This window comes from Canis lupus, chromosome 10, assembly GCF_011100685.1.
Source record: "Canis lupus familiaris isolate Mischka breed German Shepherd chromosome 10, alternate assembly UU_Cfam_GSD_1.0, whole genome shotgun sequence".
NCBI lineage: Eukaryota > Metazoa > Chordata > Mammalia > Carnivora > Canidae > Canis > Canis lupus.
In genome coordinates, this window is record NC_049231.1 from 23777334 (window position 1) to 23805209 (window position 27876).

The 27876-nt window shown below is 53.3% G+C and overlaps 1 protein-coding gene across 1 annotated transcript; it reads left to right on the forward strand.

The window, feature by feature from the left end:
- The first annotated feature begins 129 nt into the window (after positions 1-129).
- On the forward strand, positions 130-27873 carry CYB5R3 (cytochrome b5 reductase 3). Its single transcript, NM_001048084.1, is given in 9 exon segments — positions 130-176; positions 9517-9648; positions 12509-12581; positions 12972-13078; positions 15620-15749; positions 16231-16314; positions 16536-16621; positions 21499-21598; positions 27586-27873. Coding segments are annotated over 9 exon segments (906 nt in total). The 5' UTR covers positions 130-155; the 3' UTR covers positions 27759-27873.
- The last annotated feature ends 3 nt before the right edge of the window (positions 27874-27876 follow it).

Here is a 27876-nt window from a genome sequence, read left to right on the forward strand (position 1 = left end):
CCCCCTCCCTCTCCCCGCGGCGGCGTGAGGGGCGGGGCCGCCGCGTGCGCTCGCCCCGCCCCCTCCTCGGGTGACGCGCCGGGGGGCGGGGCCTGGGCGCGGCGGCCGGGCGGTCTCGGCGGCGGCGGCGGCGGCGGAGCGAGCGCGGCGCCACCATGGGGGCCCAGCTGAGCACGGTAGGCGGGAGGGGCGCGGAGACCCCACGCGGCCCCCCAGCCCCTGCCTCGCGGACGCCTGGCTCGCCGCCCCCCGCCCCTCCGTCACCGGGACCCAGCCCCCGCGGCGGGGGGGTGCGGGCGGCGGGGGCCTGGGGCGGGCACCGGGCCGAGGGCGCTGGGCGCCCCGCCCGCCCGCATCCCCCCGCATCCCCCCGCATCCCCCGCCGGTGTCCCGCGCGGTCCCGCCCAGCGGAGGGAGGAGCGGGCCGCGCCGGAGCCCGTGCGGGTGCGGGTGCGGGTGGGAGAGGGCGCGGCGGGGAAAGTTGGAGGGCGAGGCCGAGGGTGTGCGTGAATGTGAGAGCGCACGTGTGTGCCGGGTGGGAGTAGGTGACACGACCGGACGCGGTGTGACGTGTGCGTGTGCAGAGTGCACGGGAGTGTGAACACGCCTCTGCGGCTGATGGAGTGTATGAAGTGACCGGGGTGTGAGGCGTGAGTGTGCATGAGTTTGAGAGCGCATGTGTGTGGCCGAGTGTGACTCTAGGAAGTGGGTGTGGCGTGCAGTGTGAGCCCCAGGCCGGGTGTGTGTGAGTGCACAGGTGTTGGGAGAGGCCGGGTGTGAGAGCACGCCGAGGCGGGAGGGGGTGGAGTGTGTAGGTGATGTGGCTGGAGGGCAGGGTTTGTGGCACCTCCAGCCACAGTGACAGCGCTGCACCCTGTCTCCTGCCCTGCCTGGCTCTGGCTCTCCCATGAACCCTACAAAGCTGGCCGACTTGTGAGCCCCATTTCACAGATGCAGAAGTGCAACACACATTTGGCCACCTGCCCGTGCCTGGCAGGGCCTGAAACTGGGCCTCCAAAGTCCACCACCCTGCTGTCACTTTTGGGTGAGCCCAGGGCCTCCGGCCCTCCCCACAGCCTGCCTCCTCTCCTGGGTTTCTCAAAGGCCCCAGTGGCTGGGCTGGGGGCTGTGCACCTCTGCACCTCGTGGAGGCTGCAGCCAGAGGGCAGCCTCCCACCCCCCATGCGTCCTCTGGTCCCTGGGGCTGGCTGGGCACGGGGAGCAGGCCACAGGGCTGGCGCTGAGGATCAGGCCCAGAGCCACTTGCCCCCGCCACCACCTCCACCCCCGGCGCCTGGGACTTGGAGGGCACCCGCCTCCTCCCTCTGGCTCTGTGAGGCTCCTCCTCACTATGAGGCAAAAGGCCTCTTGGTCTGGTTATTTGCTCATGAAATTGTGGCCCAGCCCAGGACTGGGGGGGGGGGGGGCATTCAGATCAAGGAGCAGCCTTGCCCAGGGCGAACCTGTGGGCATTACGCAGCTTCAGAGTAACGTCCTCATGCCCCTTCATCACACAACCCACTGACCCTCACCCCTGCTTTGTTTTCTTTTTTTAAGGATTTTATTTACCATGATAGAGAGAGGTAGAGACACAGGCAGAGGGAGAAACAGGCTCCATGAGAGAGAGAGAGAGAGAGAGAGAGAGAGAGAGAGAGAGAGAGAGGCAGAGATACGGGCAAGGGGAGAAGCAGGCTCCATGCAGGGAGCCTGACGTGGGACTCGATCCCGGGACTTCAGCATCACGCCCTGAGCCTAAGGCAGGCGCTAAACCGCTGAGCCACCCAGGGATCCCCTGCTCTGTTTTCCCTCAGTGCTTCTCACCTTCATTTGTCACTGCGTCCCCAGCACGTGGCCGCTCCATACATTTTGGCCGAACAGCCAAGGCCCCCTGGTAACCCCCTTGTGAGGGGCAGAGCCCTGTCTGGGAGTCAGGAGAGACTCACCAACTCTACGGCTGCCTCCGTCCAAGAGATGGGCAGAAATTGCCCCTTCCTTGTGTGCCCCGCTGGAATTCCCATTGGCCCAAAATGCCCACAGCAGACCCTAGCTAGGCCTCCTGGTGCACAGGCTCCACATGGTCTGCGGGAGGCTGGCTCGGGCCCTGGGCTCTGGGCACCAGACGTCTTATCTGAGATGTGCAGGCTCTGCAGGAGGCCTCCTCCCATAATACTCCAGGGGGCCCCAGCTGAGGGCTTGGCACTCCAGTCTGCCAGCCCCCTGGGGGGAACATTGAGGGATTGGCCTGCCATCTGGGACTGTGGCTCCCCTGCCCCAAGCACGGCCGTGAGTGCTCAGTGGGCCCTGACAGGTCACCACTACAGGTAGAGTCCCAGGCTTGCCACTACCCCGCCACCCCCACCCACCCCCAGCAGCTCTGTGCCTAGTCTGTGGCCCTCACCCTGGGGCCAGGAAAGCAGGGCTGCACGTCCTCTGCTGAGAGCAGCTCTGCTGTGCACCTGCTCCTCCTCCTGGGTTCCCCTCCCCCACAGTTCTGAGCCAGGAGCCCCCCCCCCCCAGTTGCAGAACTTCCTCCACTCCCTCCCACTTCCTTCCACTTCCTGAGAAGGGGACCAGGAAGGAGGGGGACATTCAGATTCCAGCAGGATAGCTGGTGGGCGACAGGCAGGTAAGCCTCCACACAGGGAGCTGGCACCTGGAGAGGGTAAGCCTGCCCACTCAAATCTAACCTGGGTGGAGTGGAGGCCACGGTCCCAGTAGGGAATTACAGGGAAGGGTGAGCAGTAGGGCTGGGTGCCCTCTGTGGGGTAGCAGGGCCCCTAGGCAATGGTGGGGGGGGGCTCCCTGGAGACATCCTGGGACTCTGGCTGACCCCATTTCCTCTCCCCGTTCTGTTAGCAGAGGTGAAGAAAGGCAGGTGGTGGGTTCCCCAGTGGGCAGAGCATGGCCTGGGGGGCGTCAGGTCAAGGCCTGGAAGGCAGCTCTCCCCTAGACCTCCGAGTGGCTGTGGTGACATGGTTTTGTGTACATACGTACGTGTGTGTACGTGAGTGTGTGTGTACGAGGCAGCTTGGCTGAGGAGGAGCTGGGGTGGGGCATTGGCTTCAGCCTTCTGCTTGCTGTTTACTCTGCCCACTGCGTTCAGGGGTGGGAGTGGTGCTGTGGGCCGGGAGTGGGGTGCAGAGTTCCTCCACCCCCAAGGCGTGGGAACGGGGCATCCCTGCCCTCTGTGAATCTGGTAAAGGCTTCAGTTTTCTGGAGATGAAGACTTTACCTTTCCACTATACCCTTTCCTCTGTGTCTTGTCTTCCTCACCGCTTGAGCTCCTCAGGGGCAGAGTCCCCTGGCTTGCGTCCCCCGAATCCAGCACGAGCCCTGGTAGGTGTGCTCACTGGGGTTTATGGCCTGAAGGACTAACTGCCCACAGCTGCCTCCCCAAATAGGAATTTGTACGTATGCAAAGTCCACCTCTGCTTCTCTCTTGGCCACATGGTGCCCGCGGGCACGGAGAGGCAGTCTTGTATGGTGACTCAGTGCGTGGACTGGAGCCAGGTGCCTGGGTTCAAATCCTGGCCCTTGGGCCAGGTCTGTCACCCGGGCCTGTGCTTCTTCACCTGGAATGGGAGCGGTAATAGCTCCCGTCTCCCAGGCTTCGGGATTATGTGAGATAATTATGAGCAAAGCAGCTGTAGGTTGCTCTGCGGAGCCCAGTTATTGGGAGTGGAGACTGGAAGGAAGGCTGACATTTATCAACTGCCCACGTGAGCAGCTCCTTCCGGCCATGGCACTGAGCCTACCATACCTCTGGAAGGTGGGTGTGCCTAACAGGATCGAAGCTAGGGCCCTAACCACCTTGGCCTGTGCTCTGTGGAATGAACAGGGTAAGCTGGTGCCCTGTGCTTGCCTGGGAGGGATCTGGCCTCTTGCCCTGGTTCCTGAAACTTCCAGACAAAATAAAAAGAGCCAGAGAGAGACCTCGGGGGATGGGGGTTGTTGTTTTCCCTTCACAAACTTATCCGCAAATATTTACTCATTGTCTCTGCTCTGTGCCCTGGGGGTGCAGTGGTGATGAGACACAGATGCCCCCCACCCTTCTGGGGCTTCTGCTCTAGGGTCTGCCGTTTTGTGTCAGCTGTGATCACACATGGGCGCTGGCCTAGGCATTTGAACCTAGGCTGCCATCCAGGGTACCCGAGGCTGGTACCGGGCATCCGGAAGGTCTGTAGGAGGGCTGCAGCCCATGTTCAGGACTTGCCCTCAGAGCTGTCGACTTATGAATCTTTTTCATAGTCAGTGTTGGCGGGCTTGGGGCAGGTGAGAGAGAAGTGACAGCAAATTGGGAACCCAAGCCCAGACTCCACCCTGGGCCTCAGTTTCCTCGTTAGTCAAATGAAGAATGCAGTCAGCCTGTCTCCCACGGCTGTGGGGCAGTGAAGCAAGGGAAGGTTCTTTGCCAATTATGCTAGGAGCTGCAGGCCAGGGGTCTTACATTATTAACTAAACTTGGCTCTGCACTTAAACAGCTGCGCTGGGGAAAAATAAAACTCCAGGGAGCACCAAACACGACTCCCAACTGGTTCTGACCATTGTGTCAGTTCATCTCCAGGACTCCCTACTATGGTGATTTCCTGCAAATGTAACTCCACTTTCTCCCTAAACAGCGTTCCCAATGGATATGGCTTCTCTGATTGACACGGAGGGGCCCGTAGCAGAGCATCTGCAGAATCTCCTCACCCCACGGAGTTTGCTGAGGGGAGCAGGGGCTGCGGAATTCTGCTGAAGGCCTGATTAGCCAGGGAGGGGCCAGCCAAGGAAGATCTGACATTTGAACTGGGCTCTGAAAGTTGAATAGCAGTTTCCTGTTTGGATAAGGGAAGAAGAAGGGCATTTGGGGCAGAAAGAAGAGGATGCAAAGGCCAGGGGCAAGAAAGACACTTGGCCAGAGTTGTAGCCATGTGGGAGGGGCCTTGAATGTGGGCAGTAGGCAGCCGTTGTGAGTGTTTGAGGACAGAGTGGGCGCCCTGCCGGTCTGGCAGTTGGGGCCTCACCGTGGGAGGCAGGATATCGGAGCGTTGGAGTGAGTGGGATTTGGGCCTTGGGCTCTGTGGCTGGGGCACAGCGAGGGCACCTGTCCTGGGAGGTGGCTTAGGAAGAGCTAGACAGGCCTGGGGCTGGGTCTTGGCTTCACTCCGACTTCCTGTAGGATCATACGCGAGTCAGTTATCTGAGAAACAGGGACAGTAATATCCCTTGTGAGTGTGGTCTTCTGTGGATTGGCTTTAGTGCGACTTGGGGCAAGATACAGACCTTCTCTGGGTCTGTTTCCTCATCTGTAAGCTTGTGATAATAATCACGGCACCTATGGCCCGAGGTCGAAATGAGGATCACCCCAGGTTGCTCACATCCCATTCTCGGAGCATTGCCAGCTTGGAAACGTTAGCCTTATCTGCTGTGTGTGTGGCCTTTCCCATCTTCCTGTCTTTCCCCCCAGCCCTGGCTGGAACCATCCTCTTGTACTGGAGGAAGGCCGGGGCCTGGAGAGGCTGAGAATCTGTCCTGAGATCCTGAGCTGGGGTTTCAGACCTGGGCCTCCCGAGCCCTGAGCCCAGGGCTGCCAACCAGGCCCTTTAATGGGACCCAGGGTAGGGGAAACACTGAGTGGTCCCTGGGATACGGTGGGTGCTGGATAAATGGGCAGCGGCCCCGCCCCGCCCCGGCTGTGTGATGGGTGGGGCTGGAGAGGGGAGGCCTGGCAGGCTCCCGGGGGCCTTTCCTTCAGACCCATTAGTCACAGAGCAGAGCTCTAAAACGGGCCTGGAGGCCCTGCCTGGGAGAGAGGCACATTGTTCTGAGCCCAACAAAGGGCCGGTAGCCATAGCCACGACAAGGAAGCGTCAGGGCCGGTTTGGGGAACCCGACCAGGCCTGCCCTGGGATCTCTGTGTCTGCCCCTCCTTCACCTGGGTATCCCATCTCCCCGGTGGTAGAGGCCCACTGAGGGAAGCAGGAAAAGCCCCTGTGTGTGCACCCGTGTTCTTCTGTGATCTGGGCACCCCGTCTCACCTCGCATCCGGGCTCCCCCGGGGCAGAGCAGTAGCTCTTATCTCTCTTCTGCAGATGAGAACACTGAGGCTTCAGAGAGGCCTCGGGTACTCAGCCAGGGCACCCTACCTGGGTTGAGAGAAAGTGCACGAATCCCGGCAAGGCTTATGGGAAGCCAGGGAGCAGCGGGTGGGCCTTGAGAGGTAAGGGTCTTCTCACCCAGCCCTGAATAGAGCAGGGAGCCACTTCCAGGTCAATGCTCTGCAGAACACACTACCTCAAGAAGCCCACAAAGGAAGCAGAGAGGCCTCCATGCAAGCCAAGAGCTTGGTTCTGAGCTTCCTGGCAGCCAAGACAAAAAGAGGAACTTGTAGGATTATGATAAGGTGAACACATGATCATTTGCTGAGAGAACTAGAGTCGGGGAGGTGTACTACTGATGGTTGGATGGAGAACAAAATGTGAGACAGCTTTCTGGAGAAGCAGTGTTTTGTGTGGACTTTGGATCTCAGCCTCTGGACCACCAGTGTGTGAGCTACTCCCTACCCCACCCCCACTTTTTTTTTTTCTGAAATAACTTCAAACTTACAGTAAAGTTGCAATCACGTATGAAGAACTCTTGTATACTTTTTACCCAGATGGACCCGGTGTTAACATTCACTATATTTGCTTTATGGTGTGTGTGTGTGTGTGTGTGTGTATCTTTTAACTATTTGAGAATAAGTTACAGCTACGATGCCCCTTTGCCCTTAAATACTTTAGTGTGTATCTCCTAAGAACAAGGACATTCTGTTGCCTAATTACAGAGCAGTGATCAAATCAAGAAAGTAACATTGAGGGGCGCCTGGGTGGCTCAGCGATTGAGCGTCTGCCTTTGGCTCAGGGCGTGATCCCGGAGTCCTGGGATCAAGTCCCACATCAGGCTTCCTGCGTAGAGTCTGCTTCTCTCTCTACCTATGTGTCTGCCTCTCTCTCTGTGTCTCTCATGAATAAATAAATAAAATAAAATAAAAAAGAAAGTAACATTGATGCAATGTTCTTATCTAATCCATGGGCCTTAATTCAGATTTCACCAGTTGTCTCACTGTTGCCTTTTATAGGGGCACCTGGCTGGCTCAGTCGGTTGAGCATCCAACTCTCGATTTTGGCTCAGGTCACGGTCTCGGGGTCGTGAGACTGAGCCCCCAAGGGTCAGGCTCCTTGCTCAGCAGGGAATCTGCTGGAGATTATCTCCCTCTCCTTCTGCCCCTTGCCTGGTGCCCTCTTTCTCTGTCTCTCAAATATTAAATAAATCTTAAAAATATATATATATTGCCCTTTCTAACTATTTTATTTCTGGCCCAGGATTTAATCCAGAGCCACACATCACATTCCGGTGCTGTCTCTTTGGCCTCTCTATTGGTTTCCCAGGACTATAAAAGTCACCACAAACAAGCATAAAACAGCAGACATTATTCTCTCACAGTTCTGGAGGCCAGAAGTCTGAAATTAATGTGTTGGCAGGGCCATGCTCTCTGAAGTCTCGGGGAGGGTCCTTCTTGCCTCTTCCTGCTTCTGGTGGCTGTCAACAATTTTTAGCTTCCTTGGCTTGTGGCCACTCACTCCAGTCTTTGTCTCTGTCTTCATGTAGCCTCTGAGTCTTCTTTCTCTTATAGGACATTTGTCATGGGGCTTAGGGCCTGCCAGGATAATTCCAGGTGATCTCCTCTGAAGATTCTTGGTTTGGTTGCATCTTTATAAAGACCCTTTTTCCAAGCAAGGTCACATTCCCAGGATCTGGGTGGATATATCTTTTGGGAGCCACCACTCAACCAACCACAGCTTCCTTTAATCTGGACCAGTTCTCTGATCTTACTTTGTTTCTTGTGCCATTGACATTTTTGAGGAGTCTTGGCCAGTTATCCTGGAGAATGGGCCTCCCTGTTTCCTCAAGGTTAGAAGCAGATGAAAAGATCCTATTTCACAGATGGAGAAACAGCTCAGAGAGGCTAAGTGATTTGCCAAAGGACAAACACAGCTAGAAAGGACAAGTGACCAGTTGTCTTCCTTTGCAAGGGTGTTCTCTTCCAATATCCTGAGCAGTGAGCTATCTGGCCATGGGAGTCGGGTTTTCTGTTTTTTAAAAATCTAAACTGGAGCCTGGATGGCACAGTTGGTTGAGAATCCAACTCTTGGTTTCAGCTCAGATCAAGATCTTGGGGTTGTGGGATCGAGCCTGCGTGGGGCTCCATGCTCAGCACAGAGTCTCCTTGGAATTTTCTCTCCTCCCACTCCGCCCCTCCACCCCATACTCCCGTTCTCTCTCACTCTCTAGAATGAATAAATAATCTTTGGGGGAAAAAAAAGTCTACTTAAAAAAAATTAAAAATAAAACTCTAAGCCACCTCTTAGGGTCTTTGTGAGGTTGAGATGTGGGGGGCAGGGGGCTGACAAGGAGGAGCCTCTCAAGGTCACACAGCAGGGTGAGTGTGGGCCAGATGTTTAAGAGTGTTATTGGGGAAGCAAGTAGACTCAGGTTCAAACTGCAGCTCTCAGGACACCTGGGTGGCTCATCCGGATAAGCATCTGCCTTCAGCTCAGGTCATGATCCCAAGGTCCTGGGATCGAGTCCTGAGTCGGGCTGCTTGCTCAGTGGAAAGTCTACTTCTCTGCCCCTCCCCTGGCTCGTGCTCTCTCGCTCACTCATTCTCTCTCAAATAAATAAATAAAATCTTAAAAAAAAAAAATTGCAGCTCCCCACCTGCCAGCTGTGTGACTGTGGGCAAGTTGCTGAAGCTTTCTGAGCTGTTGCTCATCTGTAAAGTGGTGATGACAACCCTCTGAAGGTTTCATGAGATTAGCCCCTGCGTGGGGCTCATCATGGTGCTGAGTGGCAGACTCTCCGAGTTTCAGGGGACCTTGCAGATCACATGGTCTAGATCAGTTCAGAGAGGGAAGGGACTTACCCAGGATCACACAGCCAACAAGGAACAGAGCTCCCCACTGCCCAGTTCACTGCCTCAACTGTCCCTCGCTTCTGAAGGCAGAACTCCAGGGCTCAGGAGTTTGTCTAAATCGAGCTGGCACTTGACATCACTTAACAGGACCAGGGAAATTGACTAAAAGGGGGGAAGGAGAGAGGGAGCACAGATACACAGTGCTCAAGACTAAGCACAATTACTTGTGAACTTCACTCTGAGCTTCCCGGCAGCCAAAGTGAAAAGGGTTACATGCTCAGTTAGTTATGTAGCTTTCTTTGTCCTGGTTCCTCTGGGAAATAGAGCTTTTCCAGTGACTTAGGAATACAGTGATAGGTTTCATGTGCCTGATTTTTGTGACTTCTCCCAGCCGGCACCGAAATGGATGCTGGGGTTGGTTCCCTGGATGAAGATGGTGAGGAGAGGGTGCTCCTGGCAGAGGGGATAGCGTGACCAGGGGCCTGGAGGTGTGAACCGACTGGTGTGTTCGCCGGAAAGGCAGGTGGCAGGCTGCTCCCCGTGCCGACACTGACCTCATGGGTCTGTCCCTGTCATTTCAGTTGGGCCACGTGGTCCTCTCCCCAGTCTGGTTCCTCTATAACCTGCTCATGAAGCTGTTCCAGCGCTCGACCCCGGCCATCACCCTTGAGAGCCCGGACATCAAGTACCCACTGCGGCTCATCGACAAGGAGGTGAGTGCCGGACACCGTGGGGCCTGCAGGGTCTGGGCCCATGGGGGTTCCTCCCCCTCCCTCCCTGGCTGCATCACAGTATTTCCTGTCACCTACTGTGTGCTCAAGGCATGGGCCCCCCTCTGATGTAGGTCGTGTTGTCTGTCTACCTTACAGATGGGGAAATTGAAGCGATGTCCCTTTCTAAGGTTCCCAGTAAGCGGCCACAGGGTCTCGAGCCCAGATCTCTGACCACAGAGCCTGTTCTCCAAACCACGCTCTATCCCACAGAAGGCCAGAACAAGAGAGATCCCTCAGGACTTTTGGGTTGAAACACCCATTTAACAGATGGGAAAACAGAGGGCAAGAGAGTACCAGGGGAGCATTGGACATCACACTGTGGGTTAGGGGTGGAACCAAGACTCAGACCTACCCCCACCTTGATCCCGGGTGTTTCCCATCCCAGCACCTTTTCTTCAAGCTAGTGACTCGTCCCCACCGCCACAGTCATCTACTCAGAGCCAGGTGTTTGTTGGACCCAGGTATCTTCCACATCTCTCCTGCCGCCCTTCTGGAAGGCCTATTCCTGCCCTCCCAATCGGATCCTTTTCCTTTTCAAACATCGGATCATGATTTAAAACCATCCTCTCCTTTGCCTTGCCTCCCTCCAACAGCTGCTCTCCCTACTCCCCCTCATCAGAGCCCCTCCTTTGTGCTATTTCTGGCCACCGGCAGCTGCCTCGGAAGGGGTGTGGCAGGGAAAATTGAGTCATGGAGCAGAGAAAGTCACCTACCAGGCCCTGAGCCCCGGGTCCCGGCTCCACCCTGGACTCCACACAGAGTCTCAGGTCCCGGGGCTCTGGGTGGCTGTTCCAGACGTGTGCCTGTTTTCATACCAGGAGGGCACAGACAAGTCAAAAACCACAGATAAGAAAAAAAAAATCACCACTTCCCAGAGGTTTTTACCAAGCTTTATCTTCTCCACGTTTTATATATATTTTAAATTTTCATTTTCGTTCCAGAAGTAATCTATGATTGATGTGTGCTCATAATAGAAATTCTGCGTGTAAACTACTAACACCCTGTGTGTCGCATCCCCCGCCACGCTGCCCCTGTGCAGAGGGTCCCATTCGTGGGCCAGTGTGAGCCTTTTTTGGGCATCATATTCACACATGTGATGTGTAGAGTTTTAGGTCTGTGTATACATACTTACTCTCACTTTTTTCTTAACCTGATTTTTTTACCCAGCCATTCCACATGGACACCTGATCATGTCTACCCCAAAGCTGGTTCATTATGTTTGATGACCATCTAGTATTTCCTCCCAGGGATGTCACACAGTGGACCCGCCATCAGTCCCTTTTGATCGAGCCTGTGGCAAATGTCTTAGCAGTTAAATCTGCCCCCTCCCCGTCGTAGCCTAGTGGTGGCTTTTGGAGGTGCTTTTTGATATTTTTGCTACGCTCCCCCAGGGGCACAGGGAGGCCCCCACTGCTTGCCTTTTCTGGACCTGCTGACCCTCAGGGTCCCCCTGAAGCTCTGGGGGTCCGCTGCTCAGCTCATCGTGGCCAGCAGCCTCCTGAACGCCAGCACCGAGCTGAGCCCTGCATAGATGTTAGCCCCGTACCTTTTGCTGTGCCCTGTCCCTATTAGTGTTTTCCAGCACAATAATTATCAGTGCCCTTCCCTCATTTCTGTGCTGCTTCCAAAAATTGTCTGGTGTATTTTCTGACCCTGAGCCCCAGGACTAATTGATAATCCTGGAATCCGTTCCCAGGAGGTCTGGGGGCAAGGTTTCTGGGGGAGGCAGCTTCAGGCCTGGGCTGCTGGGGTGGAGAGAGCGCTTGTTGCCAAGCCCTGTGTCCTAAGTGGTGGCTGGGCTCCGGCTTTCTGAGATAGGCCACCTGGCTCTGCTCATGCACTTCAGGGACACTCAGAATGATGCTCTATTCCTTTGGAGAAGTCTGTTGCCCTCCCTCCAGGTGACGGCACTATGTCCATCCGTGGGCCTTGACACATCACCTAGTCTTGTGTGGACATGAACTGGTGCTGGACAGCTGCCACCCTTCTGAACGGCCCTGCATACCCGGCTGCAGGGGAGACCCCACAGGGGCTTCAGGGAGCTAGGGCATGGGGTCTCTTTGCAGCTCAGACCACAGCTTACTGCGGGAGGCTTGCCTTCCCTGGCCTTGGTGTAAGACCACTTAATAGGTGTCTGGCTCCCTCCTCGCTCCAGCCTGGCCCTTAACCAGCCTCTGCCCGACTCTGGAGGGGAAATGGCCCCCACCTGCCCACCCATTGGCCACGCACAGGGTAGAGGCCTGGCTGGGGGGGTCTTAGCTGTGGCCATGACCTTTTGGGCAGTAGGGCTGGCATGCCTCCTGCTCTGTGCAGCCTTGCTGTAGTCATGGCCATCCCATTTCTCGGGGGGCTATTAGTGTAGTCACCAGCCCCCCTTCTTGTTTCCCAGGCCTGGGCACGTGGGCCTTGTGTCCTCTCTGACCCTAGTTTGCCAACCCAGGGCCCAAGGTCTTCCTGCTACCCAGGACACTGCCCGAGCTGATGGCAGGGATGGATCCTCCCTCTTGCCCCCAAGATTTTCTGGGCCATCTTGCAGTCTCCCTTTGGGATCCTGAGCTCTTTCCCTACTCTGATCACTTTGCTGTGTGGCTCTGGGTGGGTCATTCCCCTTCCCTGACCCAGTGAGAATGGAGGCACATGCAGTGTGTGGCTGACTCCGGTGCCCTCACACTCGTGTGTGCAGATCGTGTGTCACATGTGGCATCAGTATCCCTTCTCAATGACATGGGATGCGAGGAGCTCTGAGATCTGGGGGCCGCTTTGCCGTGGGTGGCATCTAACAGCTCGGGCCTCTTTGCAGGTTATCAACCATGACACCCGGCGGTTCCGCTTCGCTCTGCCGTCGCCCCAGCACATCCTGGGCCTCCCAGTCGGTGAGCGTGGCCCTGCCCCTGCCCGAGTATAGCGGGGTGCTAGGTCAGAGGTAGGAGCTTTGCACTTCAAATAGGGAGAGTGGGGAAGGCTTCAGGGACAAGGTGACAGCCACACTGGACCTTCAAGGATGAGTGTCAGAATGAGAGGGGAAATCCCTGGTGTCCCTGGCAGTGGCACCAGCAGGAAGTAGCAGGTAGGTGTGGCAGCAGGAAGCTGGGACAGAATGGGAACTGCTGTGGGGGCAGGAAGTGGGCACTGGAGCCCAGGCGACGCCAGCCTTTGAGGGCAAGGTGGAGCACAGAGCAGTGGTTGACTAGACCGGGCGGACCCTGCAGAGATAGTCGGTGGCCCTGTCAGGACTCCCGTAATCACCCCTCCTCATCCTGCAGGCCAGCACATCTACCTCTCAGCTCGGATTGATGGAAACCTGGTCATTCGGCCCTACACGCCCGTCTCCAGTGACGACGACAAAGGCTTTGTGGACCTGGTCATCAAGGTGAGATCTTGGGGCCGAAACCGTGTTGGCAGGGGCGACCGCATCCCCTGGAGTCCGCTCTCTGAAGGCCCAGTGCTCCCTTGCACCTGGTTTCTGAATGAGTAGCAAACTGGAGTTTCTCAGCAAAAGCCAAATGTGGAGGTTTGGCAGAGGGCAGGGTCTGGGGTTCAGATGAGTGTCTTCAACTAAGGACAGATCGTCTGCACAAGAGAGACCAGTAATGTTGACCAGCTCGTGCAGAATTCACTTTCCTGCTCTTGGACCAGCAAAGCCTAGGACACTGGGTGCCTGGTCATGGCCCCAGGGGCCCTGCTTCATTACAGTCAGTCACACGGCCTCTGGGACCAGCTGGTCCTTTCCTGAGCATGTTTCCCTAGGAAACAGCCCAAAGGCCCCTCAAGAGTAGTGCGAGGAGCTCAGGACCCTTGTCTGGAGAGCTGGGAAGCATCAGGATGGAGGTGGGTGCACACCGTGGAGGAGATGCAGCCATTAGATCAGAGGGACACAGAACAACCAGCAAGGATCTTCAGAATCACTCTGGGCGCCTGGGTGCCTCAGTTGGTTGTCTGACTCTTGATTTCGGCTTAGGTCACGATCTCAGGGTCGTGGGATTGAGCCCCAAGTCGGGCTGCATGCTGATCCTGGAGTCTGCTTGAGATTCTCTCTTTCTCTCTCACTCCCTTTGCCCCTCCACCCTTGTACACATGTGCGCTCTCTTGCACGCATGCTCCCTCTCTAAAAAAAAAAAAATCACATTGAGTGGAAAGAGAAATGACAACCATAGCATAGTATGTGTTTGTGAAAATTAGAAGCACAAGCGTTACTGAACAATCCACGTTCTCTGGGGATCCCTGGGTGGCTCAGTGGTTTGGCGCCTGCATTCAGCTCAGGGCGTGATCCTGGAGTCCTGGGATCGAGTCCTACATCAGGCTCCTGGCATGGGGCCTGCTTCTCCCTCTGCCTGTGTCTCTGCCTCTCTCTCTCTCTCTTTCTCTCTGTCTTTCATGAATAAATAAAATCTTAAAAAAAAACACACACAAAAAAAACCCCAACAATCCACGTTCTCAGATTACATGTCCAACAAATGTGAACCAGCCCCAGGCCAGTGGGGGTGGGGAGTTGGAGACCCTCCCAGTAAAGGCCCAAACTGCCATGGGCACCCCAGTTCAGCACTCCTGGGGCCCAGGCTTGCTGTCCTAACTGCAGTGTGTGGCATCCCCGCTCACAGGGGCTCACAGGGGCTCGCAGGGTCCTGGCGTGATACTGGGTCCATGAGGGCAGGAATGGAGCTGGACCTGGGTCCCTCCTTAGCTTGGTGTCAATAGATAAGATTGTACTGAGTGCCTAGGCCCAGGTCTTTGCCTGGAGAGTGGACACTGAGACTAAGTACCTGGAATGGCACAGAGTGGGGCGGATGGAGTGATGGGAGCTGCTCCCCCAGGCAGGTGACAGAGAGGTAAGACATGGAGGCCAAGGAGGCATTGACCAGACAGAGGATGGAAAAGGACCTTCCCAGTGCAAAGGCCCCTGAGGTCAGAAGGAGGCTTGAAGACCTATGCAGCCAAAGAGCAGGAGCTTCAGAGGACAAGAAGGGGAGGGGTGCGGGGTGCCAGGCAGTGCCTTGGGGGCCCAGTAAAGTTTGGGGCTTTGTCCAGAAGGAAAGGGAAGGTGGTGAGGTTCGAGCATCTGTTCTTGTTGGAATCACTCTAACCGGATGGGGAGAAGGTGTTGGCGGGATTTCAAGTAGAGGATGGGAAATTCAGGAAGACCAGGCCCCTTCTGGCTCAGAGACCTCCCTCCCTGCTCCCCATTGGCCCTGGACAGAGGTCAGAGTCCTGGCCTACACATAGTTCTGCCCCCCTCACCCCCCATCCCTGCACTTCCCCCACGCTGACACTTCCCCTGTGCTGTAGCCAGGATGAGCTCTTCTTTCCCCCTGAGGCCAGGCCTTTTGGGCTGCCTGTCCCTCCCCAGCCACTCTTTCTCTGCCCTCACTCCTGCTGGCCCCTTGAGGCCCACCACTCCCAGCCCTGGACAGGGTGAGCCGCTCACCCTCCATCTCCCCATCTCTTTCTCCTAGCACTTCCTCTTCCAAAGGGGACGTCCCAAAGGACAGAGAGGAAAATTGCTCCAGGAACACTGTTTTTATGACACTAAAAGTGGAAAGAACTGAACATGCACAGGAGGGACGAGGCTGAGCCCAGTTCCCAAAGCCTTTTCTGTGCGGGCAGCGTGGGAATCTCCCATCGGGAGGGGCACAGAGACAGTTCTTGGCAGAACATGAATACATCAAGCCCTCGGCTTGGTTGCCTTGTTCAGGGGGCAGACATTTTGTGTTCGGAGGGGACGTTAGGGAGAGGCAGACTCCTGGGGGCCTGGCATGCAGATGGGTGAGTCTAGATGGGTGGACGGGGCACACGGGAGAGCCACACACAGGCCGCAGAGAACCCCAGAAGAGGAGGTGCTTCCTTCCCTCTGCGGCCCGAGCTCACCCCTATGACCCTGGGAACCGGGCCTGAGGACAGTGGGTGTGTCTTGCAGGTTTACTTCAAAGACACCCATCCCAAGTTTCCTGCTGGAGGGAAGATGTCCCAGTACCTGGAAAGCATGAAGATTGGAGACACCATTGAGTTCCGGGGCCCGAATGGACTGCTGGTCTACCAGGGCAAAGGTGATTTGGGTTGGAATGTCCTAAGGCCCCGGCAGGCACAGTGAATGCTGGGTGCAGGCCCCAATCCTGCTGCTGTCTGGGTGGGTGACCTTTGTTGGGTACGCAGTCTCCTCTGGGGCCTCAGTTTCCTTGGCTGTGTACGAGGGAAGCTGGCCAGCACAAGGGTTGCAGACTGGCTGCCCACAGATCAGCTTTGTTTGAAACTAGGCAGGTGAAGGCATTGAGCCAGAGCACCTGTGGCTCCCCAGCCTCACCACTGCCCCCCACACCATCTGTGGTGGGAACAAAGGGCTCATCCACCTCCTCTTGGCTGGTATTGCCACCATCCCATCCTCTCCCTGCCCCCAACTGGCTGGGGTTGTGCGATGGCCGCCCACCCCTCAGACCCCCACAGCAGGGGCAGGTGCTCCAGCCCTCCAGCCCCAAGCATGGCATGTGTGAGAGCGGGGTCTCCTCAACTCCTTCTCCCTTCTCTCCCCAGGAAAGTTTGCCATCCGTCCAGACAAGAAGTCCAACCCCATCATCAAGACGGTGAAGTCTGTCGGCATGATCGCCGGAGGAACCGGTATTTGAGCCCGAGACCCTTGTTGAATCCCTGGCAGGCAGATGTCATGGGTTACGGTCAGGTCAGGTCAGGGCATGGGATTGGGCACAGATTATAAGCAACGGGAGGCCAGTTGTCTGGGCCCCACCCCTCCACGTCACCCCATGTCTGCCTGGCACTAGGTGTGTGTGTATGTATACAGCAGGTGCTCACTCAGCGTGTGGGGGGCTGCTGTTTTGCAGGCATCACCCCGATGCTGCAGGTGATCCGTGCCATCATCAAAGACCCACATGACCCCACCGTGTGCCACCTACTATTTGCCAACCAGGTCAGTGGGTGTTCCTGAGTGATGCAAACTGGGCTGTTGCAGAGAGAGAGCGCAGGGCCCTGCGAGGCACCCCTGAGGGGGTCTGTGTGGTTGCATGGCTGAAATGTGATGGTGCTCTGAGCATCTTGAGCACAGGCAGCCTTCCTACGGTTGGTGGGGGTCAGGCTTTTCAGCCTAGAGCCCATGTCTGACCTGAGTGGGGCTGCTTCAAGTGCTGAGGGATAAGGCACCTGGAGCATTCCCTTCCCCTGGGATTTGCTCCCTGGCTGCTTTCTCAGAATCTCAGCACTCACTCCACAAACAGAGTTAGGAACCCAGCAGTGAAGTGAAGGAATGCTGGCTGGGATGGGGCTGGCCTGGGGCTGGAGGGGCTGAGAGCACCGCTGCCTGCAGGCCTGGAGCTGGGGGTATAGGGACAGAGTTTGGAATTGGTCTCTCTGACTCCGGAGTGTATGTCCTCCACCCCACTCCTGCTGCCTGCCTGCCCTGGCCTGTTGTGTGGCCTTGGACAAACCACTTTCCCTCCCTGGGCTCTGCTCCCTCACTGTGGAATTAGCTGATGAAGCAGGGTCATCCCAAGGATCTTTCTAGGTTCAATGTCTTATTGAATATGTGAATTTTGCAAAGTAGCTTCCCTTTGGGGGAAAGCCAAGATGAGACACCTGTCCTCCAACAGCATGGGGGCCATGCTTAGGCCCCCATATCTCTCAGATATGGTTCAGGTCAGCTTGCCCGAGGCCCCATCTGGCCCAGGCATCTGTGAGGTCCTTGGACTCCCACAGCTGCAGGAAACTGCCCTGAGGCCAACTGGGGTGGCTTTGACGAGGCCTGGGGGGTGGGAAGAGCCAGTAATTCAAGCTGGTGGGGATGGAATGGGATGGGGTGGGGTAGGGTGGGGTCCGGTGGGATGGGAGGCTGGTGGTGCCACTTAGTGCTGCTGGGTTAGTCTCTGGAGGCCATCAGCCCGGTGTCACCTGTACAGGGGATCCTCAGGCCTGTTAGCCCACTAGCCAGGGTGGTGGGATGCTTCACTTTACAGCTCTGAGCTCAGACACCCAACAAGTGTCTCAGAGGAAGTAGAGTGGGACTAGGACTTGAGCCAGAGCATATTTTATGAAAAATAACTATTTTAGAAAATATTGTCTCGTTTTACATGTTTGCAAGCCTTTGTGTTGTCTGGCTTAATGGAAGCAGGCTGGGTTCCATACCGCTTTTGCATTTGGTTGGGGCAGTGTGGCAAGTTGCACAGCCTTTGGAAGTGCCAGTGTGCACTCGTGATGGCAGGAGAGTGAAAAATGCAAAGAAAGTGTTAGTATTATGTGAGGACAGCATGTCTATACACCACCAAGAAAGTTTTGAGAAGAAAGAATAGCAAGGAAGAATCAAGCCCGCTGGTTGGTGCCAGTAAAGCATCAATGATGGGAGCAGTGGTTCCTGAGCCACACGTGACCGCTGGGCTTACTGGACTTGATGCATTTCTGGGTGACACAATGGAAAGCCTAGGCTGCTTGACTGTGCTGGAACATGCCAGAACATGTGGCTCTTTACATTTAAGTTAATGAAGGTTAACTAAAATTTACAACTCACTTTCCCGGCCTCAGTAGCCACATTTCATGGGTTCTGTAGCTACCTGTGGTGCGTGGTGACTCTGTGGGATAAGAGATCTAGAATATTCCCACCCCTGTCATTGCAGAAAGTTCTGCTGGACAGCACCGGCCTAGAAACAGGCCCAAGTATATATGAGACTGTACAGGTGGTGCGGGTGTCGTCTCAAACCCGAGGGGAGAGATGAAAGGAGTGTTGGGTTAGTTGCTATGAATTTGGAAAATAGCAATAGGGGATAGATCCCTACTTTAGCCTTGCAGTAAAGTGAGGTTTAGGTTTAAAATAAACATGTAGAAAAGTGAAGGGTTAGAGGTGCTTGGTGAACATTTTTATGAGTATAGAATGAATGAATGAGGATAGGCAGTGTAAGCAAGACACCAGAGGAGAACCCAGCTGCTTACAAGTGAGAAAACACCATAAATAAGGTAGATAAATAGCAGGGGGAAAGATCCATATGGCATCACCAATATAGAAAGAGTCTTTTCATGGGCAGCCCCATGAGCCATAGGTGGCTCAGCGGTTTAGCACAGCTGTCAGCCCAGGGCCGGACCCTGGAGACCCAGGATCAAGTCCCATGTCAGGCTCCCTGCATGGAGCCTGCTTCTCCCTCTTCCTGTGTCTCTGCCTCTCTCTCTCTGTGTCTCTCATGAATAAATAAATAAAAATCTTAAAAAAAAAAGTATTTTCAGACTAATAAGATACAACTTGAGCCAACGACAAACTCACCTTTTTTTTTTATAAGATTTTATTTATTTATCTTGAAAGACATAGAGAGAGGGGCAGAGACATAGGCAAAGGGAGAAGCAGGCTCCCAGGACCCGAGGATCATGACCTGAGCCAAAGGTAGACACTCAGCCACTCAGCCACCCAGGAGTCCCAAAAACTTACCTTTAAAATAATAAAAAAGGGATGCCTGGGTGGCTCAGTGGTTGAGCATCTGCCTTCAGCTCAGGGTATGATCCCGAGGTCCTAGGATGGAATCCCACGTCAGGCTCCTTGCGTGGAGCCTACTTCTCTCTCTGCCTGTGTCTCTGCCTCTCTTTCTCTCTCTGTGTCTCTGCCTCTCTCTGTGTGTGTCTGTCATGAATAAATAAAATATTAAATAAATAAATAAAATCTTTAAAAAATAAAATAATTTAAAAAATATATAGGCACCTGGCTAGCTCAGTCAGAAGAGCATGCAACTCTTGATCTTGGGGTCGTGGGTTCGAGCCCCACATTGGGGGTAGACATTACTTCAAAACAAACAAACAAATAAGGGCAGCCTGGGTGGCTCAGCTGTTTAAGCGCTGCCTTCGGCCCAGGGCATGATCCTGGAGACCCGGGATCGAGTCCCACGTCGGGCTCCCTGCATGGGGCCTGCTTCTCCCTCTGCCTGTGTCTCTGCCTCTTCTCTGTGTCTCTCATGAATAAATAAATAAAATCTTAAAAAATAAATAAATAAATAAATAAATAAATAAACTAACTTTAAAATAAATACTTAAATAAATAAAACGTGAGATTTACTTTCCATCCATCTGGCTGGCCAAGATTCAATGGTCATTACCCACTGGCCCAAGACTGGGCACGCTGCTGGTGTGTGAATTACTGAAACCCACGTGTATTGAATGCCTTACACTTTCTGAGATTTATCTAAGGAACTGGTAAGGCAGTGATGGTCAGGGAGACATTGTTTATGAAGGAGGGTGTACAAAACGATTTAAATGCCTTTCAGTGGAGAACAGGTAGTCCCATTGTTCAGCCCAAGCTGTGCAGCTGGTAAGGGAAGCATTGGTGCTTGGAGGCTGATGACACGCTATGGCGTGTTCTTACCTTAGAAAAGCAGGTGGCAAGGTGGCCTGCGTGCCCAGATCCCATTTTTATTAAAAAGGAAGTATATGTACTTACTAGAAACAAAGTCTAAAAGATAAACAATTCTAGCCCTCATTATTTCTGAAGACTATTGGGATTTTTCTTTACTTCCATATTTTTGTATTTTTTACACAGAGCTTGTCCAGCCTGAGCCTTGGCCCTGTCCTCGATCAGGACAGGAGGGCCCACTACCCCACTTAGAAATGGGAGAAACGAGGGGATCTGGATGGTTAAGTGTCAGTTAAGTGTCTGGCTCTTGATCTCAACTCAGGTCTTGATCTTGGGGTTGTGGGTTCAAGCCCCACATTGGGCTTCATGCTAGGCATGGAGCCTACTTAAAAAAAAAGAAAGGAATGAAAAAAATGGAGAAACAATCAATATCCTCCTCCCTGGGACCCGCAGAGGCTCATGCCTCCTGCCTGCAGCGGAACACTGAGGAGCCAGGACTTCAGGGTCCTTGAGAGAAGTACAGCTTGAGCTGGGTCAGTCCCTCCTGCCAGCAGGACGGTCTCTGTGCAGCGGGTACTCAGGAAATATTAATCGCTGTGGCTTCAAATTATCTGTCCTTTCCTACCCATCCTCGCTGCAATTAGCACCCTTAGTCCATTTTGCTGACCATGTCGAGATGCCGTCCTGCCCCTGGGAGCAGAGAGTTCTTTGGTCCTGAGTTTATAACAGTCCCATGGGGTCAGTCATACCACCCACTGGCCTGAGGAGCTCCTTCTGTCTGAGTGACCTGGAGACACGTGAGACAGAGGGGCCATGTGAGGAGTAGATCGCTGAGGCCCCTGGGGAGTCCAGGAAGGCTTCCTGGAGGAGGTGATACCAGGCTGAAGGACAGGGCCACGTGGGGCCAGCTGGATGAAGCCGGTGGGAGCAGAGTGGGGAGCTGTAGGCCACAGCATGGGGGAGGCTGTGGAAGGAGCAGGTGTGGTTTGGGGAACAGTTGTCTGCATCTCCTGACTTAAGGATGTGCAGCCTGAGATGCCAGAATGTAAGGAGGCTTGTCTTTGGGATGAGGGACCTGTCACTGGAACCACTTGCTATTTTAAGTGGGATGGTCATGGTGCAGGTTTTGGCCTGTTTCTTTCCGGTCTTCCTGGTTATGTAGTTGACTGTACCTGTCTTTAGCTGCTGGCCTCCTCCAGTCCCTGTCCTATCAGGACACATTCCCCACCGCGGTAGAAACCGTCTGCAGACCCCTTTGTAATGAGCATCTGCAGCTTCGAGCCGCTCCTCAGGTGAGATGGGGAAAGAGGGGCGTGCGCTCCTAGGCGTCTGGGCCTGCTCCGCCAGGCTGCTCTCCGGCCAGCTTTGCCAAGCACGTGGCCCACGGTGGCCGGGATGATGAGCCATTTGGGCGACAAGTGTCTCCAAGGGCAGCCTGTCCTGACCTCTGGGCCCTGTCCCCCCCTCCCCAGACTGAGAAGGACATCCTGCTGCGGCCCGAGCTGGAGGAACTGCGGAATGAACATTCTGCTCGCTTCAAGCTCTGGTACACAGTGGACAAAGCCCCAGAAGGTGAGAGACGGAGGCGCTGAGTGCGCTGGGCTGGGTGGGGGTGCTGGGCCTTCTACCTGCATGGTCTCTGAGGGTGCTCAGGGTGGCCTGGGAGAGGGAGATGGTGCAACCCACCTCACAATGAAGGAGAGATCAGAGAGGAGAAGTAAGCGTCCCACAGCACATGGCTAGAAACACACCACCGGAGCCCAGGCTTGAACTTCCGTCCTCCAGAGCCCAAGGCCTTCCCCTGGCTGCACTGCCCCCTGCTGGACAGAGAGCTGGCCTTCTGCCCTTGGTCCAGGGGCTTACTCTGGGTGGGGGTGGTGGGGGCACAACTGCTCCCGCTGTGCAGTTTGTACCCTGTAAGGTACGTTACACCATTTTCTCCCCAGACATCAGCCCTGGGGGGTTGGGGCGGGGCTGACATACAGTGAACCCCATTCTACCCATCCACTTTGCCAAGGTCACGTAGGAGGCAACAAATGAGGGCTGCCCACAAAACCTGAGATGAGGCCACCCTCTGGGAGTTAAATTCTGCGTCATCCTCCTGCTTCAGGTAGAAGCGTAATTTGCTCTCTGAGAAAAGCAGTAGCTCAGGCTTCTTGGTCTATGGGACTGATGATGCTCGGCTCCAGGGTCTGGAGACTGTAGGGAGTGGAGCAGTCCTTCCATGTGACTGCAGCCCTGTCGGTCAGGCCCTTCCACATGTCAAGAGGAGCAGGGACCTGCATCTTCACAGGAAACTTCTAAATGTTGGAAACTGAACATTTTTGAAGCATCCTTGTGGGCACCAGCATTGCTTTGCCTTGCTTTGCCTACTCCCCTCCCCAGGGCCCAGGGTCCCCCAGGGCTCAGCCTGGTGTGGGGAACATGCCACGTCCACTTCCCCCAGAACTGAGCAGATGGGGCCTTGGGGCAGCGCCCATCGCAGGAACTGGGGCATCTGGGCCCATCCCTGTGAAAGGAGCCACCCTTCTGGGTCAACCAAATCAGGTCCTGGGCCTCTTGGCCAAGAGCTAGGCTGGGGCCTGGGTGGACTGCGGACCTCACCAGCAGTGCCCTGAGGTGTGTCACTGGCCGGCCGGCCTGGGCCAGGCCATCTGAACTTGGCTTCCTGTTGGCCCCTCTGCTCTTCCTGCAGTCAGCTTGGCCCTGTGATGTTGCAGTGGGAGAAGATGAGCAGGAAACAGGTTTCTTAGCAAGTTATAGAGCCGAGTAGCAGGTGGTTAGCGAGACCAGGGATAAACAAAGTGCAGTTGACCTTGGGCAACACCAGGATTAGAGACACTGACCCTCACCCCCATGTAGTCAAAAATCTGCATATTACCTTTGAGTCCATAAAAATTTAAGAGCCTGCTGTCAACCAGAGCCTTATCAGTGGCACCAAGAATCAGTTAAACACACCTATTTTGTATATTACACGTTGTATTCTTACAATGAAACTGGGCTAGAGAGAAGAACATGTTATCAAGAAAATCATAAGGGAAGTATATTTATAGGACCGTACTGTCCTGATGGCAAAAGCTGCACCTCTGCGTGGACCTGTGCTGTTCCCGGGTCAACTGTAGTCGGGCAGGGGCGTCTGGAGGGGGCCACTGGGAGGTGGGAAGTTTGCTCGCTGCTGGTTGCAGTTTCCGATAGGGTGGTGGGCTGGGTTCATCACCCTTGGGAGCCTTCTGGTCCCTGTGGCCCATGGGGAGGCCCCGGCACTGACCCCTGGTGGTGGCACATGGCGATGCCACCACCGGAGTGCTGGCTCCTGGAGACTGAACAGTGACCCAAGGAGGACTTTGGGCTGGGTGGTCTAGCATCTTACACTTTACCATTACTCTGACCCAGCGTTCAAGAGGAGTGGGGGAATTGCTACAGTGTTAGGTAAAAGCTGAAATTCTCGGTGCTGAGAAAGATCATGGTAACAGGCCGGCTGGGCTAGCGTGGAACTAAGAGAAGGAACCAAGAAGTAGGGCTGCCTCGCAAATGCAGCTGACCCGTGTTCCCCCCACGAAGCCCCCTTCAGTACACGTTTAAAGACAAATACAGGGATCCCTGGGTGGCGCAGCGGTTTGGCGCCTGCCTTTGGCCCAGGGTGTGATCCTGGAGACCCGGAATCGAATCCCATGTCAGGCTCCCTGCATGGAGCCTGCTTCTCCCTCTGCTTGTGTCTCTGCCTCTCTCTCTCTCTCTCTCTGTGACTATCATGAATAAATAAATAAAATCTTAAAAAAAAAATAAAGACAAATACACTGTCTAGAAAAAAAATCCGTGTAAAATTGAGCTATTTTATATGCCTGCACATTTTATACACTAGCAAATACAACTCAGTCCCGTGCTACTTTTCAAATATAGACTTAAATCTCCACCTGTTCCTCCCTCCCCTGACCCCTGCTTCTGGTAACCAGCAGCCTATTCTCTGTATCTGTGAGCTTGGGTTTTTTTGGTCTTGCTGTTTTGTGGTGGTGTTTTTTTTTTTTTCCTTTAAAGATTCCACGTATGAGTGAGATCATACAGTGTTTATCTTCCTGTCTGACTCATTTCACTTCACATAATGCCCCTGAGGTCCATCCGTGTTGCTACAAATGGCAAGGTTTCATTCTTTTCTATGGTTGAATAATATTCCATTGTCTTGAAGGGGTTCAGAACACCCCCCTCCCACGAATGTGCCACTTGGGCCTGTGGATTATTTTGAGCTGAAGGCACTTGTGACCCTGTGGGGCTCAAGAGAAACTTTTATCCTTCCCTATCCACACAGAAGCAGCTAAATTGGGTAGGGTTATTAACAGAGCTAAATTTTATCAGACTGCCCCATCTGTATCACAGAGCAGACATCTATCTGCTCTTCTTATCGCCCTGTGAAATGCATTCCTTTCCATTCCTTTCCTCTGAAATCCCAGACTCCTGCTCCCTTCTCCTTAGCTCAGAAGGACATATCCACCTCTTGTTGCCTGACCGCCTTTGGAATGTCCGTGTCTGTCTGCATTCCCTGTACTTACGCTATTAAATTTGATTTTCTCCCATAAATCTCTCATGTCCGTTTTGTTCTTAGTCCAGCTAGAAGAGCCTTTGAAGCGACAGAAATTCTTGCTCCCCGACTATTTATAGCACACCTACTTTACCCATATATCCCTCACTGGACATTTAGAAGCTTCCATATCTTGGCTGTTGTAAACGATGCAGCAGTGAACGTGGGGTGCAGATACCTTTTTTGAGCTAGTGTTTTCATTTTCTCCTGATAAATACCCAAAAGCGAAATTACTGGATCATAGGGTAATCCTGTCTTTAATTTTTTGAGGAATATCCGTAATGTTTTCCGCAGTGACTGCACCAGCTTACATTCCCACCAACGGCACACGAAGGCTCCTTGTTCCCCGTGTCCTCGCCAACATTTGTCATTTCTTGTCTTCCTGATGATGGCATTCTGACAGCTGTGAGGTGTGCATTTGAGCAGAATGTGTGTGAACTTTTGGGTGGAACTTTCTGTAAATGGTAAATGTCTGAAGTCTATTGGGGCTAACATGTTGCTTGAGGCCAAAGTTTTTGTATCAATTCTCTGTCTGGGTGACCTATCCATTGATAAAAGCAGAGTGTTAAAATCCCTTACTATTATTGTGTTGCTATTTCCCCCTTTAGATCCGTTAGTATTTGCTTCATATAATCAGGTGCTTCTATGTTGGGTGCGTAAATATTGACCAACGTTCTATCCTTGTTGGATTGACCTCTTTACCTTCACGTGATGCCCTTCTTTGTCTTATTTCCTGCAGCCTTCTTTTCCTTTCCATCTGCATAGAGTATCTTTTTCTGTCTCTTCACTCTCAACACACTCTGTGTGTGCCCTTATAAACATCTCAAGTGTCTTGTAGGCAACTTATGGATAGGTCTTGTTGGTTTGCTTTAATTCCAGTGTCGTCAACTTGCAGTTGAGGCGTTGTTAAGTTTCAGGTGTGCAGTAAAGTGATTCAGCGACGCTACACATTACAGAGTGCTCGTCATGGCAAGTGTACTCTTCAGCCCCGTCACCTGTTTCACCCATCCCCTCACCCGCCTCCCCTCTGGCTACCATCTCTTTGTTCTCCACAGTTAAGGAGTCTGTTTTCTGGTTTGTCTGGTATTTTTCCTGTGTCTGTTTGTTTTGTTTCTTAAGTTCCATGTATGAGTGACATCATGTGATATTTGTTTTTCTCTGACTTATTTCACTTAGCATTACAGTCTCTAGCTACATCCATGTCATTGCAAATGGCAAGATTTCATTCTTTTTTAATGGCTGAGTAATATTCCATTGTATGTATGTATGTATATATATATATATATACACACACACACAAATATGTATATATACGACATCTTCTTTATTCATTCATCAATTGATGGACACTTGGGCTGCTTTCATAATTTGGCTATTATAAATAATGTGGCTATAAACATAGGGGTGCATGTATCCCTTTGAATAGTGTTTTTGTATTCTCTGCGTAAATATCCTGTTGTGTGATTACTGGATCATAGCATAATTCTCTTTTTAATTTTTTGAGGAACCTCCATACTGTTTTTCCACAGTGGCTGCAGCAGTTTGCATTCCTACCAACAGTGCACGAGGGTTCCTTTTTCTTCACATCCTCACCAACACCTGTTGTTTCTTGTGTTCTTTATTATTTTTCCTTTTTTTTTAAAGATTTTATTTATTTATTTGAGAGAGAGCACATGTTGGGAGGAGGGGCCAGAGGGAGATGTGCAACCAACTAAACCACCCAGGTGCCCCTGGTGGCCTGTCAGCCATTATGACAGGCATGAGGGGATAGCTCATTGTAGTTTTGATTTGCATTTCCCTGATGATGAGTGATGTGGAGCATCTTTTCATGTGTGTGTTGGACATCTGTATGTCTTTGGATAAATGTTCATGTCTCCTGTCCATTTTTTAATTGGATTATTTGGACTTTGGATGTTGAGTTGTATCAGTTCTTTATATATTTTGGATACTAACCCTTTATCAGATACATCATTTGCAAACGTCTTCTCCCATTCAGTAGGGTTGTCTTTTAGTTTTGTTGGTGGTTTCCTTTGCTTTGCAGAAGCTTTTTATTTTGATGTAGTCCCAATAGTTTATTTTTGCTTTAATTTCTCTTGTCTCAGGAGACATATCTAAAGAAATGTTGCTATGGCTGATGTCAGAGATATTATGGCCTGTGCTCTTTTCTAGGATTTCTGTTTTCAGATCTCATATTTAGGTCCTTAACCCATTTTGAGGGTTTTTATGTGTGTGTATGGTGTAGGAAAGTGATCCAGTTTCACCTGGTCCAGTAGCTGTCTGGTTTTCCCAACACCATTTGTTAAGGAGACTGTTTTTTCCCCATTGGATATTCTTGCCTCCTTTGTTGAAGATTAATTGACCACATATAATCATGGGTTTTGGGGCAGCCCCGGTGGCTCAATGGTTTAGTGCCGCCTTCAGCCCAGGGCCTGATCCTGGAGACCCAGGATAGAGTCCAGCATCGGGCTCCCTGCATGGGGCCTGCTTCTCCCTCTGCCTGTGTCTCTGCCTCTCTCTCTCTCTCTCTCTGTGTCTCTCATGAATAAATAAATAAAATCTTTAAAAAATAATAATAATATAATCATGGGTTTGTTTCTGGGCTTTCTCTTCTGTTCCATTGGTTTATGTGCCTGCTTTTGTGTCAGTATAGAAAGGTATAGAAAGGTCTTGTTTGTTATCCACTCAACCACTTTTGATTGGAGAATTTAGTCCATTTGCATTTAAAGTAATTATTGATAGCTACATACTTATTGCCATTTTGTTAATTACTTACTGGCTTTTTTTGTTCTGGGTGAGCCAGGCTGGGGCAAGGGATCAGAGCAAGCATTTGCTTTGGATCAGCCTCTTCATTCTTCAGTGTTCATTGAAAGAAGGGAGAAAGTCACAGTACAGGAGTGTGGCGATCAGGGGGAGGGGCTTTGGGCAGGTGGGCAGTCATTGGTCAGTCACACAGCTGTACTTGGACTCACCTGGTCTTTCCCCGCAGCCTGGGACTACAGCCAGGGCTTCGTAAATGAAGAGATGATCCGGGACCACCTTCCACCTCCAGAGGAGGAGCCACTGATACTGATGTGTGGACCCCCGCCCATGATCCAGTATGCCTGCCTGCCCAACCTGGACCGCGTGGGCCACCCCAAGGAGCGCTGCTTCGCCTTCTGATGGCCAGGCGCTGGCTGCTCGCACGCCTGCCCCGCATACTCACTGTGCCCTGTCCGCACCCACTCCTCCCTACCACTGCTCTTTAACATCACTTTCCCCCACATCTCCCACTGTGGTC